The sequence below is a fragment of the Haemaphysalis longicornis genome, unplaced genomic scaffold (genome assembly GCF_048455015.1).
Source record: "Haemaphysalis longicornis isolate Haplotype H1 unplaced genomic scaffold, Haemaphysalis longicornis Haplotype H1 scaffold_2, whole genome shotgun sequence".
Lineage (NCBI taxonomy): Eukaryota > Metazoa > Arthropoda > Arachnida > Ixodida > Ixodidae > Haemaphysalis > Haemaphysalis longicornis.
In genome coordinates, this window is record NW_027526295.1 from 77,216,042 (window position 1) to 77,233,444 (window position 17,403).

At 46.7% G+C, this 17,403-nt stretch overlaps 1 protein-coding gene and 1 long non-coding RNA gene across 7 annotated transcripts; both read left to right on the top strand.

The window, feature by feature from the left end:
• Positions 1–1,055: 1,055 nt before the first annotated feature.
• Positions 1,056–17,403, top strand: LOC144167199 (uncharacterized). 6 transcript variants are annotated; one of them, XM_077696545.1, is made up of 5 exons: positions 1,056–1,152; positions 1,250–1,363; positions 4,322–4,372; positions 6,223–6,451; positions 16,741–17,302. In XM_077696545.1, the coding sequence occupies exons 2-5, from the start codon at positions 1,285–1,287 to the stop codon at positions 16,835–16,837; spliced, it is 456 nt and encodes a 151-aa protein (XP_077552671.1). In that variant the 5' UTR covers positions 1,056–1,152; positions 1,250–1,284; the 3' UTR covers positions 16,838–17,302. The 6 variants fall into 6 exon arrangements, 2 of the variants coding, with proteins under 2 accessions (XP_077552671.1, XP_077552672.1); XR_013321881.1 differs by having other exon boundaries at positions 1,056–1,363; positions 6,223–6,540; positions 16,741–17,292; XM_077696546.1 differs by lacking the exon at positions 4,322–4,372 and having other exon boundaries at positions 16,741–17,274.
• Positions 11,813–14,024, top strand: LOC144167198 (uncharacterized). The gene is made up of 3 exons (XR_013321878.1): positions 11,813–12,055; positions 12,148–12,270; positions 13,323–14,024. It is a non-coding gene; the product is annotated as an uncharacterized LOC144167198 (long non-coding RNA).

Genomic DNA, 17,403 nt, shown 5'->3' on the forward strand with positions numbered 1-17,403 from the left:
AAGTTATGGCTTTTTGCAAGTCACATTTTTCTTTCAAACGAGCATTGTGTGCGCACGTCCGCTTATCGAGACGATATAGAATACGTGCCACATTGTTTTGCGGAGATAAGTTCTGGAATATTTACCGTTCTCGAGAACAGTATACCAGCGAAAAAGAACTCGGGCCAACCACGTGGCAACACCCATGCGCGGGGAAAAATGCGCAGTGGTATCTTCAGGCGACGGTAGTGCAGAGAAAAAAATTGGGCTCATCTCCCCGCGAGGGGGGACTCGAGTAAATGCGTCGCATAGGGGGTGGGTGTATTGCGTTAACGTTTAGTGTTTGGGGAGTTGGTGGTAGTGAATGCGTTGTATCAGCAGCTTCTTGACGTAGTTTGAATGAGTCAAGGATATAAGGCGCGTTCGTAGCCTCCCATTCTGTGTCGGCTTTGTAGCGCAGTGGGTAGAGCACCATGTACATTGCGTTCCGCCCGCAGGGTCGAGGGATCGAAACCAGGCGCTGGATAGTATTTTTATATACATATATATATATATATATATATATATATATATATATAGTGTAGGGGGAGGGGTGCGGACTACGACTGCGGACGTCAACGCGGGTGACATCGTGAGTTACTGAAATGCTCTGCATTTAATATGCGCTCCTTCAAGCAACGACAGCAGAGCGTGCTCTGTACAGGGGGATTAAAAGAAAATGCGAACAACGGAGCGAACAGCCTCCGACGCATGCCGCACCGTCTGGCCGCAAAGTCAGTAAACTGCGCCCATGCGCACTCCTTGGAGAACGTTTGAGAGTGTGGCCTACATTATTGTGATATGTTTGATCAAGAAGCGACGGCGGTCGTTTATTTTGAGGCTCCTCTTCACGCTGCGTCGCCACTGAGCAGGATGATCGCTGAAGAGCATCATGCTAGCTGCAATCAGCCAGCTGTGTGCTTGGCTCCCAAATGTAGTAGATAACAGGATGCTCAGTGGCGACACAGCATAACAAGACGCTTCAAAATAAATGACCGGCATCGCTTCTTTATCAATCATTTCCCCTCACTGTAGGCCACACTCTAAAACGCTCTGAAAGTACTACGCATGCGCGCAGTTTATTGGCAGAGCAGCCAGACGGTGCAGCATTCAGCGGAGGCTGTGTGCATCGTTGTTCGTATTTCTTTTGATACCCTCTGTACTTTTTTTGTTAAGGAAAACGTAGTCGACTCCATTTACCCATTTACCATTTACCCCGACGTATTGACAGCGCGACTGACAGCCCTTCGCGAGGCCATCGAAGTGATGCAGCCGTCGTCGCTTGCCTGGATGCTGGGCTCGGCGTGTGTGGCAGCAGTATGTTCAGACTCTGCCTCGTGTCACGGTAAGATGCTAGCCTAAAATTTTTCAAGGGCGTATTACAACCCTTTATCATTCACAGCACTTCGATGCGGGTCATCGCGAATGGCCGCCTTCCTATTGCACTTTTGACGACAGCTGTTATGATCGCCACGTGAGAAGTAGTTCGCGCTAAGCGTTAAGTTCGTTGCTGACCTTGCGACAGGAAAGCGCACAAGGAAGACCGTGGCCGGTACAGTAAATTTCGACGCGGTATTTTTCATTTTCCCCCTCTCTCTTACTCCCCCCCCCCCAACACACACACACACACACACACACACACACTCAAATTTTGTTTCTAGCGTACCCGGTATGCGTATACAGCTGTTGACAAAACAATCCGGTGTTTGTTCCAAATGCGAGATCCACGGAGAAAACACGTTATGGTGCCCTCTGTAGTTATTTTTGTTGGACTCCAACCGCATGCGTTGCACGCTCGTTTTGTGTGTTGTGATTATTGCTTTCCGATGTGGCGCACGGGAGCTCTTTGCCGGGTGCCTGTAGCCGGACAAATCTTGCACGAGTTCGACTGCTCTTCATAACCACTTCCACCGTCAATTGGAAACGAAGTCAACAAGCCACAATCTTTGGGCTTCCTTTAATAGTCGCTGCTATCACTTGGTCTCTTTTATTTCCACGCTGCAGTTCTGAGCTCCACGCAGCTCCGTATTTTATTTTGCCATAGATTGTAGGGGGGGGGGGGGGGGCAGTTTTATCCTACCCAGGAACTGATCTGGGCAGGCAAATAAAAGAGATAAACTGACTGCAGATCACATCGCTACCGCCGTGAGTGTGGCAGCAAATTTTGCGGGGTTGGGCAGAGTTTGATAAAACGCAAGTACATAGGCGTACAGCCGAGAGCTTTATTACAGTAAACACCGGAGCGTGTGTAGCTCAGTGTGGTATGGGATGGAATGGTCTAGCGATGGGGTAGCGAACTGTCCAGTTCGTACATTTGGCGGATCCACGCCTTGAAAACGGTTCATTGCGCTGTTGTCTCCTGTGGTAGCTACGTTAGCTATCTGGAAACGATTCTAGAGAATACATGTGCTGATGAGCGGCTTTTTATCAAGCGTGAAACGGAGCGAGCGCATTATAACGTTGGCTTCTGGCTGACCGATCGGGTGATAAAAGTTTTATCCTCCGTGACGTAGCTAATGCAGCAGGTGGACGCGCCATAAAACGCTTTCAGGGAGTGCGCCCGCCAACCGCACAAACTGCGATAGCACATCAGGCTCTCACCAGAGCACTCTGCATTTAGTGAGTTGCACACGCTCCAGTGTTTACTAAAGCTTTTGACTGTACAAACAATGGTAACTGATGATCCATAGCATACGTGTAGAAAGATAGGACCGCCCACATCAGCCACCCGCGGTTACCCAGTAACGGACTCGTTGCCCAGTTAGGCAGAGGTGTGCACGATTTTAGGGGCTCGGGCTGTCGGCGTCTCCTGTCATCATCGTCGTTTCATGTAGACCTGGTACTAAGCCAACAGGACACTCGTTTCCAACGCCTCGCGCTAGAACGTAATGCGTAATAAAAGAACACAACGGGACACGCGTTTTCCAACGCCTCGTGCTAGAACGCTTCGTGCTTCAAAGAGACGAGACCTTTTGTCTTCAGTTTCAATTTATTGTTGAAATTGAAATTTTACAGCCCATAAATAACTCTAGGAGGTCCCATAGTCGTAGACTGGGGAGGGACATTGTGGCAGTCATGACAATAAACCGCGCATGATGCAAACTGAAGCTAAAAGTAACCGCTTCCTGTTTGTACTCTCCGTAATCTCGTGCGTGCTTATCATGACAGCATAGTAGACGGTATGAAGCATCCTGGCATTAAGCATCTTAAGGTGGCACTATGTGTCACGATTTAGCCCCGCGTTCGTGAACCTGGGAGGGTAGGGGTACCCTCCAGCCGAGAGAGAGAGAGAATCAACTTTACTGAGCTCGAAAATTCGATGGTGCGCGCAGGCACCAGACGGGGTGGTTCCCTATTCACGGGACCCATATGTATCCAGCAACTCCTGGCCCCTGGCCGTCAGTGCTAGCTGAGTTGGCAGGGCGGGGCTAGACAACAAGGTCTCCCATCGCTCGGGGGGTTGGGGATTGGGGGTGTTGGGGGGAAAGGGCGGTGGGGGGTTCTTGAGGTCTTTGCACTCGGCTATGATGTGTGCCAGAGTGCCTCTTTCTGTTTTGCAGAAAGGGCAGAGTGTGTCGTGCTGCGCCGGGTACATTCGGTGTAACAGAACGGGATGCGCTAGCGATCCCGCCTGCATGCGCCGCAGGATCGTTTGCTGTTGCCTGATTAACTGTGGGTGCGGTTCGGGAAGTTTGCACCTCGCGTTTCTATACATCTGAGTAATCTCTTTAAAGCTGGTCACGGGATGCGGTAGCTCAGCCGGCTCGTCCTCGGCCCGGATGGACAGTTCTCGGGCGTGGTGGTCGGCGAGGGCGTTGCCTTCCACCTTCGAGTGAGCCGGTACCCACACGAGCTCGATGGCTCGTCCCGGAGGCTTGTGCTTGGAGAGAATGGCTCGCGCCGCGGTAGAGATCACTCCTCTTCGGAAGCTTCCGTAGGCTGACTTTGAATCTGTGACCACGGTGTCCACGCTCGGTTGCACGAGTGCGAGTGCCACGGCTGCTTCTTCCGCAACGGCTGGGTCTGTCGTCCTCAGCGACGCGCTGACGATCAGCTTGTCGATGGACGTGGCTACCGCCGTTGCTCGGTCGTCGTGTTTTCTGAGTGAGGCGTCCGCGTAGAGTACCCTAGGGTTCTCCTCCAGCTGTCGAGCCAGGGCCTTTGCTCGCGCGGTCCGCCTCCCTTCGTTCTTCCCCGGTTGCATGTTCCTGGGGAGTGGCTTGGTTTGAATGGCCTCTTTCCACTGCTCGGGAAGGGCTGCCTTGGTTGGCAGTGGTTTTATCTGCCATCCTATTTTCTGCAGGACGACCCGGCCGTGCTCCGTTTGGCTTAGCCGTACCCTTTGGTTGGACAGGTGAGCCTCGATCAGCTCCTCCACCGTGTTGTGGGCCCCCATGTCCAGCAGTTTCTGCGTGGACGAGTAGATCGGCAGGCCCATTGCCTGCTTGGTTGCTTTACGCAGCATCGTGTTCAGGGTGTCTCTGTTTGCCTTCGTTAGCTGGAGGTACGGGGCAGAGTAGGTCACCCTCGACACGACGAATGCCCGCACTAGGCGCATTGTGTCGTCTTCCTTCAGGCCTCTGTTACGGTTAGAGACCCTTCGGATCATGCTTAATATCCGAGAGACGACATGCAGCGTGCTGGTGGTGACGGTGACTGACCGCGAGCAGCCGTGCTCGGCGGTGTCAGCGGTGTTTATTCCCCGGCCACCCACAATGTTGCCCACCGAGCCTGGTGGTGCCACTGAACTTAGCGGCCAACGAATATCAGGTTGGGGGGCGTCACACACTTGTCACACTATGACGCTTCTGTGTCCGCTCTAGGATCATTCTGGTTGGTAGTCACGCAATTAGCCTCAGGGTAGCCCTTCCTCGTGCGGTTTTATGGGATATATTTGGTTCAGTTATGGCGACCCATAGAGTAAGAAACTCTATGATCGCAACCATGCCATCTGCTAACAGCGAATGAAGGCATTCCTGAACGCCTGTGCGTGATTGTGTACTGAAGTCAGGTCAATGACTCCTTTCTTCACGTCATGCTGGCACCAAATCCAGCCAACGCGTCCGACGTGGCTCTCCCTAGCGCAGTGGCTTGGCGCATGCACTAATTTTACGGAACTATACTGTAAAGTGATTTGCACCTTTAAGGGTGTGAATCAATGTCTATAGCTAATAACCATACACTCTAGCAAAAACACAAAATACAAGCTTTTAAAAGGTGTATTATGGTTAACTACACCCATTCAAAGGATGTTCTTTGTTTTTGATAGGCTGTAGGGTGTTAGTTATACACAAAAAAGGTGTAAATCATTTTACAACACCCAATTTCCTGCACCGTACAGTGGTGATCTCGCTAAGGGTGAACACGGGAGCGCGTGGCCACCGGTACTATCAGAGCAGCCTGCCGTGCCCAGCGCGAACCATCACGCATGCGCTGTGCGTGCCGAGCGAGGCTATGCTTTCAGCGTGCGCACAGCGTCATCGGAGCATCTGCGCGTCGTCTGCTATGTTTATCGAGCGTGTAGCGGTGGAGCTATCAGCCACTGTATGGATGAGTGGAAACTAGAGTTCACATGAAAAATGTTTCGTGTGAGCTGTAATTCGTTCTCTAGCTCCAATACAATGGTTACGGCACAGCAGCATAACTCGCCCACTTGTTTCAAACAGACTCAATAAAAAGATCACGCAAATCTTAACAGCACTTTATTTTTGCAAGTGCTTGCAAAAATTCTTTTAAATGTACATCGAAGCACGCAATTCAAGGCCTACAAAGCGGTCACTCAAAGGGGGCGCAGGCGCTAAGACCTTCATTCAATATACGGGAGAAAACTATCATCCTTTACATCTTTATATTTGGACGTTTTCATGCAAAAATCCAGGAACCGCGGATCAAAGCAAGGTACGATTTATCCCACCACTATCCGTCAGCGTAGCAGACGGATAGTGGTGGGATAAAAGAAAACAGTAAAGGAAATTGTGTCGCCTCGTGCAATAAGGAAAGGAAGGTCTCAACAAATGGAACGCTATCAGTGTAAACGCGGTGAAATTGAGTTGAGTGAACCACCATTGCATTCTTCATCAGGGAACCATGATGAATTCATGAGCGAGAGGGGTGGTTCGTAGCGATGTACCACCAGGTGATGTGCGGTCAATTGTTTGTTTGTTTTTGCACGTTCCACTAACCCTGTGTTCCGGCACTTGCCAGCCTTGTGTGTTTCAGTTGACAACACCGGAGACGTAGCGGTTTCCGAAACTCCGAGGTTTGCCCCCGCATTCAACGCAGTGCTTCAAATGTCGGCGCTGCTCGCGCTGCTCTGGCTTGTGCTAATCCGCGCTGTGCCACCGCTGTCGCTTTTGTCGCCGTGGCTGTTCAACGGAATGATCCTGACGACCGCTAGGAGCAGCCCACAGGATCACCTGGGGTCGCTCGCCCGGTGGGTCCGCGCGTTAGCCGGGCATCTTGCATAGCTGGTACTTCGCTCGGACTCGGCTCTGCATCCTCAACCACTGTGAACCCGTACTCGTGAGTAGGTGGGATGACTTGCGCCGCCAATCTTTATCACCTTTCTCTTCATGCTGGACGGCGCTTTTCATTTAGAATTTATCAGCGCTGTAAATCAGCACAATAAGTGTCATCATCATCATCATCATCACCACCATCATCACCAGCCTATCTACGCCCACTGCAGGGCAAAGGCCTCTCCCATTATTCTCCAATTACCTCGGTCCTGTGCCAACTGTGACCAATTTATCCCCGCAAACTTCTTGATCTCATCTGCCTATCTAACTTTCTGCCGCCCCCTGCAACGCTTGCCTTCTCTACGGATCCACTCTGCTACCCTTAATGACCAGCGGTTATCTTGCCTTCGCATTACTTGCCGTGCCCACGTCCATTTCTTCTTCTTAATTTCTACTAATATGTCTTTAATGCCAGTTTGCTCCCTGACCCACTCCGCTCTCTTCTTGTCCCTTAATGTTACACCTATCATTTTCCGCTCCATTGCCCGCTGAGTCGTTCTGAATTTAAGTTGAACCCTCTTAGTGAGCCTCCAAGTTTCTGCCCCGTAGGTGGGTACCGGTAAGATGCAGCTGTCATACACTTTCTTCTTCAGCGACAATGGTAGGCTGCTATTCATTATCTGAGAATGTCTGCCATATGCACCCCACCACATTCTGATCCTTCTAATTATCTCTGCCTCATGGTTGGGATCTGGGGTCACAACTTGGCCTAAGTAGAGATATTCGCTTACCACTTCCACTGCCTCGCCACCTATCGCAAACCGCTGTGCTGTCCTGAGGTTAATTATCGTATTGATCGAGGTTATTGACAAAGTGTACGACAGGGAAAATGAAGGAATTGACAGTGAGAAAGAACGATGACAAAGCTGAGTTGGTGGTTCACAGTGGGTAATGTACAGTGCAAAAAGGGAGTGCAAACGCAGGAAGGAACGACATGAGTGTGACTATGAACTAAAAGTGCATTCCAACTGAAGCATACATTTCTTGCAGAAAAGGATTGCCAAAGTGCTTGTTGGTGCATTATCCATCTGTGAAAAGCAGCGCAACCTACGGGACAAGGCAAAGGGGACCATAAAACACATGCACCTGTGTTGCGCCTGTGTTGTGCGGTTCCCTTTGCTTTGCCCCGTCAGTTGCACTGTTTTTCACAGGCCTCCAATTCTGCTTTTAGGATATCGCATGTGCTGGGTGTTTTGTTGCGCATGCTCAGTAAGAAGTTCCTGACACATTGAACTGGCTCGGCGAACCTCATTTTCCTGCATTACATACAATGGATGTCTGGCTGACAGATGATTTGTGTCTGAATGTGGAAGGGTCGCGAGTGATCCCGTCCTTCCATCGATACAGTATATCACTGCTCCTAAATAAAGGCACAGTTACATATGATGTGGGCGAAGATCAGGCGCGGCACAGTTCTTCGCATTCGGAGAGACGGCTGCTATGGGCCGAAGCGAGCGGACGTGTGTCACGTCGACTCCCTGAAATGCCCATTTTCTCTGGCGGGAAAAGATAATGCACCCCTGAAAAAGTGCTGTGACTGTGTTCCGGGCGTGCTAAGGAACCTGTGGATACCATTTGAAGCCCGTAAGTGGACCTTGAAGGATTTTATCGCGTTTTTTGTATATTCGACCTTTCCGTACACTCTTAATCTGGTTCCATATAAGTTCCAGTTAAAAAGGGTGATCCATATATTTTATGTGGATCCAAACGAAAGAATAACTGGAACGAAGCATATAGGTGGATCTTATCTGGAACCGTCAGCTTGTTTTCTTTATGTTCGTGGTTTTTATCTGGAACCGAAGAAATGGGGTCATGCGATGTCGGCGGTTCCGGTTACTGTTCCACTTATGTCCCAGTAAACGGTTGGGGAGAGTGCGTTTGTATATTTTTTGCTCGTGTCTTGTTCCACATAACTCGTGCATGGCAGTGAAGTATGCTCTCTTTCATGCATCAACTGGAACAATAAACCGCATATATATTAGGTGCTTCTTGACCCAAGATGCACGTGCGCGTTTAATATACACGCGCACACCGCACATAAAATTTAATGAACTTCGCCGACATCTATGAAACTGCCTTGCAGCAGTTAACTTTCATAATACGGCTAAGCTGTAGTTTTAGTGATGTCCTTTGACAGAAAACGAAATCCCACTTTTTTGTCAACGCTGTACAAAGCATTAAAAATGTCGAGAGGAGGATATCTTAGGCAAAAGAAGAAATTGCAGGAACCCATTTCCAGGTGTTCTGCGGCACCCAAACCGCTTTCGTGAACATCGTATTTTTTCTAATTTGAGGCGTCAAGTATACAAAATCACCAGTGACTTCAATTTGAGAAGGACTAAACGTCTTCCCTTTCCCCGTCTGCCGTTCGGGCAAAGCCATAGCTGCTATAGCGCTGAAGAATTCGTGGTGCTTTTGTGAACATCTTCATTACGAAATACTTATTGAGGCCATTACATTTTATGCATTTGGTTTACAAAGTTTCGCAGAAACGGCAGTTTTTGTTCAACACTCAGTCATCATCTCGCTGTGGTGTAGTACGCGCTCAATGGTACTTAGTCCACGTTACTTATGTTGTGATGGGGTACATACATAATGGTAACCGACTGCGCCACATTTTACACCGCACACATCATGCTACGCATGCAGTTATATGCTTAGAAGTTAGTTTTTGTATTTTGTCTCGTCCCGGCTAGTAATGTTCACAAGCAAAAACGAAAGCCTCTTTGCAGGAGGAGAATGACACAAAACCGGGAGAACTAAATCTACTCCGCGGCATCTGCCTTACATTCTATATATTTATACTGAAATGTCATTCTTATTTCAAATTATGCATTGCAGTACCGCGAAAATTCGCGGTGTTACCCTAATGTTGTTACTTGCCATAGTAATTCAAGTTCACCGAATGACCTGCCTTCTCCTCCTGGTCCCCCCGTTGCTCTTTTCCTGCATTATTGGTGTTCATGAAGACAAACTGCTGGAAAACGGGAAGGTGTATTATTACTCGCTTATTAGCGAGTAATCACACTGGAATCACTATACGGAAGTAGCTTTCTATAACGTGGATATCAAATAGCGTCGCAGTATATATTATTGGTATTGGAAAGACTTGTTGTCAAGAGAACGCAGTCAATAAAGAAGCGTCGTTTTGTCTTCACTGCAAAGAACGAAATAAAGCTGTCATCGAAGTTTATGCACACATACCGCACGTGCTCACGGCCCGCGGCGAGAAACAACTTTAGCCCAACTAACGTGTTAAATTGGCTAATATCTGAGCTCTTTGTTCCAGCCTCAGAGCCGCGTAGACGTCCGCTTAGAGGCCTACTCCCATTTTCCGAAGCAAATATAAGCGATCAAGGGTGCCGAGCTTGTGATCTCTTCCGCGGACTGGTCACTGGCCACGGCGTGCATCGCCCAAGGCACGGAGGAAGGAAAAGTTGGCCGAAACCATTACAAAACGACCGCCACTTCAGTGCGGCATGCCGTGCGCATGCGTTGACAGCCGCAAGGCAGCGCCGCTTGCGTTGATGCATGGTATAGTGGGACGGCAACGGGTACAACGACGATGAGGGAAAAACGGGACTGCGTGAACACTTTTAACGACAGCAGCGCCCCTACGTCTCAACATTTTCGCAAGCTAGTTTTTGTTCGTCCGCATGCAGCGCCACCAGTGGCCTTCTATGACGGTTTTCTTGATTGCTCGCGTTATGCGCCTGATGTACTAAATGAACTGCCAGTCAGACTGGCGGGAACGGTTACCAGTTTGATTGTGGCGTGAAACTGCGGATTTCTTCATGTCCTCGGGCTGTATTTACTGTTCGACGAAGTGAAGTTTTGCCGGGATGCGCAAAAAAGGTCAGTGCTGCTTATTTATGTTCTGGTAACGGTTGTTGTTCATTGACTTGTTCATCACTGCGTCCGATAAACGTGCCGCTCCGCTGCCTGTTCGATGCGAGAAACGTTTGCGGCCGTTATTCACTTTAAGCTTGTGTGTTTGTGGGTTGGAGTCGGCTTGATATTTCTGACTGCATACGTTAGCTAGTGCTATTTAGAAAGTCGCTGGTGCGCGCATTTCTCGAGTCTGCATGTCCCCTTATGGTGCGGTGTTGCTTAGTTGTAAATTGACGGTTGCTGTACCTGTCAGCGGTACTGAATCTTCTCGGGTTAGTCGCACGCTATTGTCTCGCGCGCACACACTGCTCGGCTTGTTTGTCGGAGCGTCTGTCTTTAGCCTTATCGGTATTTTCAAACTTCCGTGTTAATTGCGTTGTGTTGGTCTTATGAGAGCCATAAATTTACTGTGCTAATCACGCTATTCCGCCTAATGTTGATGTGCGTTCAAGACGTTGGCGGCAGCACTGCTTACGTTTATCTGTGCTGTGTGTGTAGTTGTTCCCCGTTTCTTCCAATGCCTTCGATGAATTTAGATGGTCTATTTACACTAGTAAACTTTAGTTGGCTCCCTGACGTGTAGTGAAATGCAAGGGAAAGTGGTTGTCTGAGCAGCAGCGTAGTAACAAAACGTTCCTTTTGTGGAGGGGAAGTCAGGTGGAAACACGCAGAAAGTGTGGAGCCGTTTCTATGCTGTCAATGTCAGTGGTAACCTGAGACCTCAGAATAATTACCCATAAAGCTCACGTGTGGACTATTAGAAGTTTTAACGCCACAAAGTAAGTTTAAAAATAATTCATTCCTGCCATTTTATGCTATCAATGTCAGTGGCAGCTAGAGAGTTGGAAAATTTTCGAAACGCTCAGGTGCAAAGTTGTTGACTCATGATGTGCACCAAACATTAATCCATTTTTGTTCTCCTTTGAACGTAGAAACTATACTGCAAAAGCAGATTACTACATTCTGTATTCATACTCTATGACCTGTTCAGAAAGAGTCTGTGGCTGACTGTGGAGACATTTGGCCCTCCACTGATAGGTTGTGACAAATGTTTTTGTTTGTCTGCAAAAAAAAAAATGAAAACAAATTATTTCCATTCTTTACATGCTCCTGCGAAGTCATGGCTGTGGCATTTACTGGCTGAAGACATCTTCGGCATGCTGAAGGGTCGTCGGGAAGAGTGCGGCGGATTATGAATGCCCTGTGGAGATCATAAGCCACAAAATAGTACCTTTTGAGTCGTGAATATTGTGCAGATATTCACCAGTTCGCATAGACCAAGGACAGGTGAGCTTAAAGTATGTTCAAATATTTTTATATCTCAAATTGTTTAGCAAGAAAAGATTACCAGGGCTTCCGCTGTAGAAAAGACATTCGACTTTCGTGGAACGAATCAGACATTGTTCAATATTTTCTCGTGCTCCCTGGGTAAAGCAAGGCATAAATTTATTCTCTGATATTTTTGTACTGTTTATTTTCTAGGCAATAGGGCGAAGATAGACCTAAAACAGCTGTACAAGGAATGCATATGGCCATATTAATTGTATTTGGACCCCTTCTTGGAAGTGTATCATCAGAAGGCAACACATTAAAGCTCTTGCACGGGATGAAATCATTGCATTCTACAAGTAAGTACGCACTGCCATTTTTGGGTCTTTCATGGCGCGTTTTTAGGTAGTTTTTTTGTAACTAATGGTTTGAAACTTGAACTTCTTTTCAGTGACAGCTTGGCCTGTGGCTCAAGGTGACAGTAGGAGCTTTTCGGAACACGTTAGCGAAACTTTCCTGGCAGTGCACTTTGAGACGTCCCTGGCAGAAACACCCGGGTCTTAATTTTGGTTGGGTAAGCTGGCATTTTGTTTTTACGGGACTCAATTTCTGGGGCTGTTCATCCTAATAAAATCTCACTGTTAACAAGTTATGGTGAACGCCAATATTGGCCATTGTGTTCACATTCCGGCTATTACGGATGCTCCAACAGTGGCCAAAAAAAACCACTATTTTGTATTTAAGTTTTGTAAATATTTAGCTTTTACACCTTGAGAGTTGTTGCTGTGATTTGCCAGCACCACGGACACGCCCAACGTGGTTGCTGCTACAACAATACGGTGGCAACTGACGATTTGAATTTCCCGCTTTTAATACGCCCGTAGCACCAATAATACTCCCAAATACAGGCGTAGCATGAGTAATGCTTGCATTGGATTTTGACAGGTGGTTAAATAAGGGGTAATTTTTTTAAGGAAATTGTTTAGAGTACAGAAAGTGACGTCTGCAAGAAAATGTGCTATAGTTGCGATTTATAAGAAAATTGTGCAACAGCCTAGTTCAGCATTAGTCAGCTCAACTTCTGCCTCATACCACTACGAACCATGGAGGTAATACATATCGAGAGGGAAATATTTTAGGTGGAACTAATTCCCCCAAAAATTTCTGCCACAGTGCGATATTTATGATTTCCTATGGCTGGCCATTTATTTCTTTGCGGTAGAAACATCGTTTAGCTGTAAGTTATATTAAGCCAGCCTCACTACAGCATTCTAGGGAGCACATTATGCAGTACAGAGAAATTTTTTTTTCCAGAGAGAAGGTGTGTAAAATACAATGCCGAAAGGTGATTATAGTAATTGTTATTTGATTAATAAACGAAACCTCTCAAGGATAAAAACCTTATATTTAGGATACCGAGGCAGCAAGGTGGGATACTTTCCAGAATCAGGGCAATTTGATTGATTGTCTGTGGTGATATTGTTTAGCGCACTTTCACCTTAGGCAGCACTCCCAAAAAAAACGCAAGAAATCACTGATTTTATATCAATTACTGTGTTATGAAGGGCCTAAGCAACTCACTCATTTAAAGCAACCATGTAACAAAATATTCTTGTCTCCTTGAAGGTACATGAGGTGAGCAGTAAGTCTTCTCGAGGCCCGGTTATTCTGAGAGAAGGGACTGGCGCCATCAATATTGCCCGCAAGAAACACATCACGGATTCGCCGCCTGCATTGTCACTTCAGGATGTGGTCATCCTCTTCGCCGCATATGTCATCTTTTTCATCGTGTCATCATGTTCTTATGGTTGTGTGCCTTTGAAGAGTTCTTGGGACTTTTGCAGGGAGTTCTTGGAAAGCATGAGAAATTTGACAGTGGCCTGGTGTCATTTAAGTTGGAGTCTTTGTGGAAATACTTGAAGTGCTCAGCTCTACTTGGGATTTTAAATTATTGGTAGAGGTTAAAGTATCTCTTGAAAGGCATGAAGGAGGTCAGATGAAAGGCATGAAGGGGGTGAAATCAGATGAAGAGGTTTAAGTTACTGGCACATGCAAGTTTCATGTCAACTGAACACTGAAGTTGTGCCTTATTTTTCATAATTGGCACAATGCGCAGGCTGTCTTTGAATCTATAGTGGGTGTTAATGTAGTTCATGGCACCGCATTGTAACGTCCTATTATTCAAGTGTAGCTCATAAGATTTTTTTTCGTGGCAGTGCTGCTGCTGATGCAAAAGTGGCAGTGCTTATTTACGCAGATGGCTTGCGCCTTCATTGATAAATTTTAGTACTGTAAGTGAGCTGACACCCATGCCGTAGAAGAATTTAAAATGTGCTTATTTGGCGTGAACAAGTCTTCTCCTTTGAACAAAGTGGCATTTCTTGCTTGGCAGTTTCAGGGATTTGGTCACAATTACACTGACAGCAAGACGGGAGGGTTTTTATAGCACGCAACTGTGAATTTTACCTAAGGTAAAACGTTGAGGCTGGAAAAAATACTTTCAAGTCTTCTTTGTAAAACTGGTCCCCTGTATGATTCAACGCTGGCTTGTTTGCTTCTTAAGGATGTCTGACTTGTTCCCGCTTGAATTGATGACGTATATAATTAGTCTGCTTGTTAAATTTTATTATGTGTAACATGCTTCGAGCTACCTGGTTTGCAAAATTATATAAGATTCACGCTAGCTTTTGTGAGATTTCCTGTGATGAATTATTTTAAACAACTACAAATTGTTTGGTCAAGTAACGTGCCTTAAGTCAAAGGCCTTTTCAGGACGCTCATAAAGTCTATTTTGCCTTCAAATAGCTTGATGTTACACTTACGTCTGGTGTCAGGAAACTACTATCTTTAATAATCATGTTTTAATTGTGGCATACTGCCGCATATGACCTCTCGTGTCAAAATGTTTTATCGTTAATCTTGGCTCGAGCGTTGTTTTCCTAAACTCTTGCACTGCACTGTTGTAGGTTTCTGATAATACAACCGTGTATGGCTTGTTTTTAGGCCTTTCCCTACAATTTAATAGCAAACTGCATTTTCTCAAACAGTTATGCGTAAACACAGTATGGCAAGCGCAATGAGTAATTCCGCCTTTGAATTACCTTGGTTTATCTGATAAGACAGCATATTTGATGCTCACTGTTGTATAATGTCTGTGTCAGTGCCGCGGTAGACGCACACGTCTATTTATTTATGAAGCAGTCGACCCTAATACCGTCTTTATTAACCATGTTTTTGAGTAAAAGTGAATATGTGAAAATGCCACTTGGAGCCTGGTGTTGTCGTTATGGTATTTATTCCTTGTACGTTGGTCATTTTCTCTGCAGTTTAAAATAGACAGCTATTCAAATCTGAAATGTATGAATACTAACACCCAATAAAGTTGTATAGTATGTTGAAAAGCAGTGTTTGAGTCATAATAGTTTGTTTCGTGCGTATTTTAATGCAAGTATATTGTTTCTTTTATATGCAGCTGAAACCCAGCACAGGATTCTGCGGGTGAAGCCAAAGAGGGTGTGCCGCTCTAGGTGCCTCAGACTAACTTTTATATAGAACTGTGCTCCGATAGGCAACTGTTGGGAACTGTCAGGGACCACACTGCTGCGGTGGTTTCTGCTTTCCAATTGTTGGTATCACTGCGGGTCATATATCAAGGCTGTGTTAAAATGGTGCTTGCGGTTTCCTGCTGATACCAATGCATCCGCCAGCCTGGCATATGACCTCGGTGTATACCGACAGGAAAGCAGAAATATTGGAAAAGTGGAGTCCCATAGACAGCTTCCCAATGCCTATAGGAACACCGTTTTATATAAACAGCTGGTCTGAAGGTACCTGGAACGGCGCACCGGATAAATTCCATAATCATTTTACATGGATCAATGTTCCAGTAACTTTAACTACCCTTTTATTTGGAACAGTGATCCGCATACTTTTATTTGGAACACCGATCCACATAATTTAGTTTCAAAAATATGTGGTGCACTGTTCCACTTAATTTTCAGGATATGTGGAACACAGTTCCAATTATATAACTGGAACTTTTTTGCAAAAAAGTTCCAGTTACTAAGTGGATCTTACGTGGAACCAGATTAAGAGAGTACGCCTCGCTTGGCCTAAAATTAGGCTTAGCGCCGAGGGAGCCGGCACGGCGGCCGAAGGCCCCAGCGTTGGTTCACGGGTAGTCTGAGGGGGCACCATGACGATGGAAGTGAGCGTAAACGGTATGGAGTTCGATCCGGCAGAACTCGAAAGCTCGGACTGGACGACGAAAGGTTCGATCGAAACGTGTTGCGGAGCTTCAGCAGCAGCAAAAGCAAAACGGGGACGTCAGGATGGTGCCGCAAAGACGACGATTTTCGGCGACGGAGATGGGGAAGCCGGCAAGATGGCATCGGCCGGCTTATAATGGCAACAAGTATGGCGTCAGCGGGGAAACCTCGTTGAAAGCGGAGGGAAGAAACTCGCGGAGCGCTCGGTGGCGTCGCACCTGCCACGCCTTCCAAGCGCGGATCACAATAAAATTATCAGGCCCGAGGAATTCGCGGGTACGCCAGCCGAAATGCTACCCCACAGCGGCTTAAAAGTGCAACCGCTTATAAAAGCGCTAGCCCCGTTATCAGCCGATTGCGCAATGGTGAAAGGGGCTTCGGCGATGGCGATAAGAAGATAAAGTAAAGCAGCTTCGCCGGAAGGACTGGGAACAGGTGGAATTAGACAAACACAGTTTCGATGTGATTGGGCAGCTGTAGAAATTTATTGCCAGCAGCGCCGATTATTTACTTGGTCGTGAAAACAAATCCTAACTTTAACAACAAACTCTGAGAAAGTACAGAACCAGAGTATGTGTCCACTTTACGATAGCTCAAGTGTTTCTTTATGTGTTGTCTGAAACTTTGAAAAAGGCTGACACTCTGCGGAAAATTTATGCAGTTCCACAAGAAATTTTATGCGCTTGTTTACCATCCTAAATTAGACAAGAGAAGTTGAGGTTCCTGGATGCTGGACATGAGTGCTGAGTTTGCTTGCGCTGATTCTGCTTGTGCAGGGGACGCTGCAGAACTTGCGTTGGAGCAACCACGTCATGGAGCGATCGGGCTCGCCGTGTTGTATCTGATTTTGTATCATACATCGAACAAGAATAAACTATCCAATCCGGTGCAAGAATACAGTTGTAAAGTTGTGTTGCTTGCCACCATGATAATGAAGCACACGTACGCCTTTGAAAGGTGCTGTGCCGACAGAATGTAAGGTAGCTTCATTTCATTTATAGTATCAGTAACAAACGTATATCAAGTCTAATACAGACTAAGCTCAAGCTGCGTAATCAGGTTCACAATAAGTGCAGTATTGCCTCAGCAACGCACGACTGACTGTACCATATATTTAAAAAGCAACCTTAAATTACGGCCTCATGAAAAGTATTGTGATAGAAATTCCAAATTCAATTATATTTATTGTAGAGTGCCATTTCGATCTTGTGCCTGACTGTATTGCATATTCGCTCCCGATATTTCTTGTCAGCCATGCATTGTTTAGTACTTGGTCGTGTTTTTTTTTTGTTTTGTAACACCCCGACTTCGGCCGGGGCCATTTTTGTCCTGCTTTATTTTCTCAATAAATAAATAAAATAAGGCGTTTGGCTGCTGAGCACAAGGACGCGGGTTTGACACTGGCCTCGGTCTCTGCTTTTCTGATGGAGGCCAAAAGC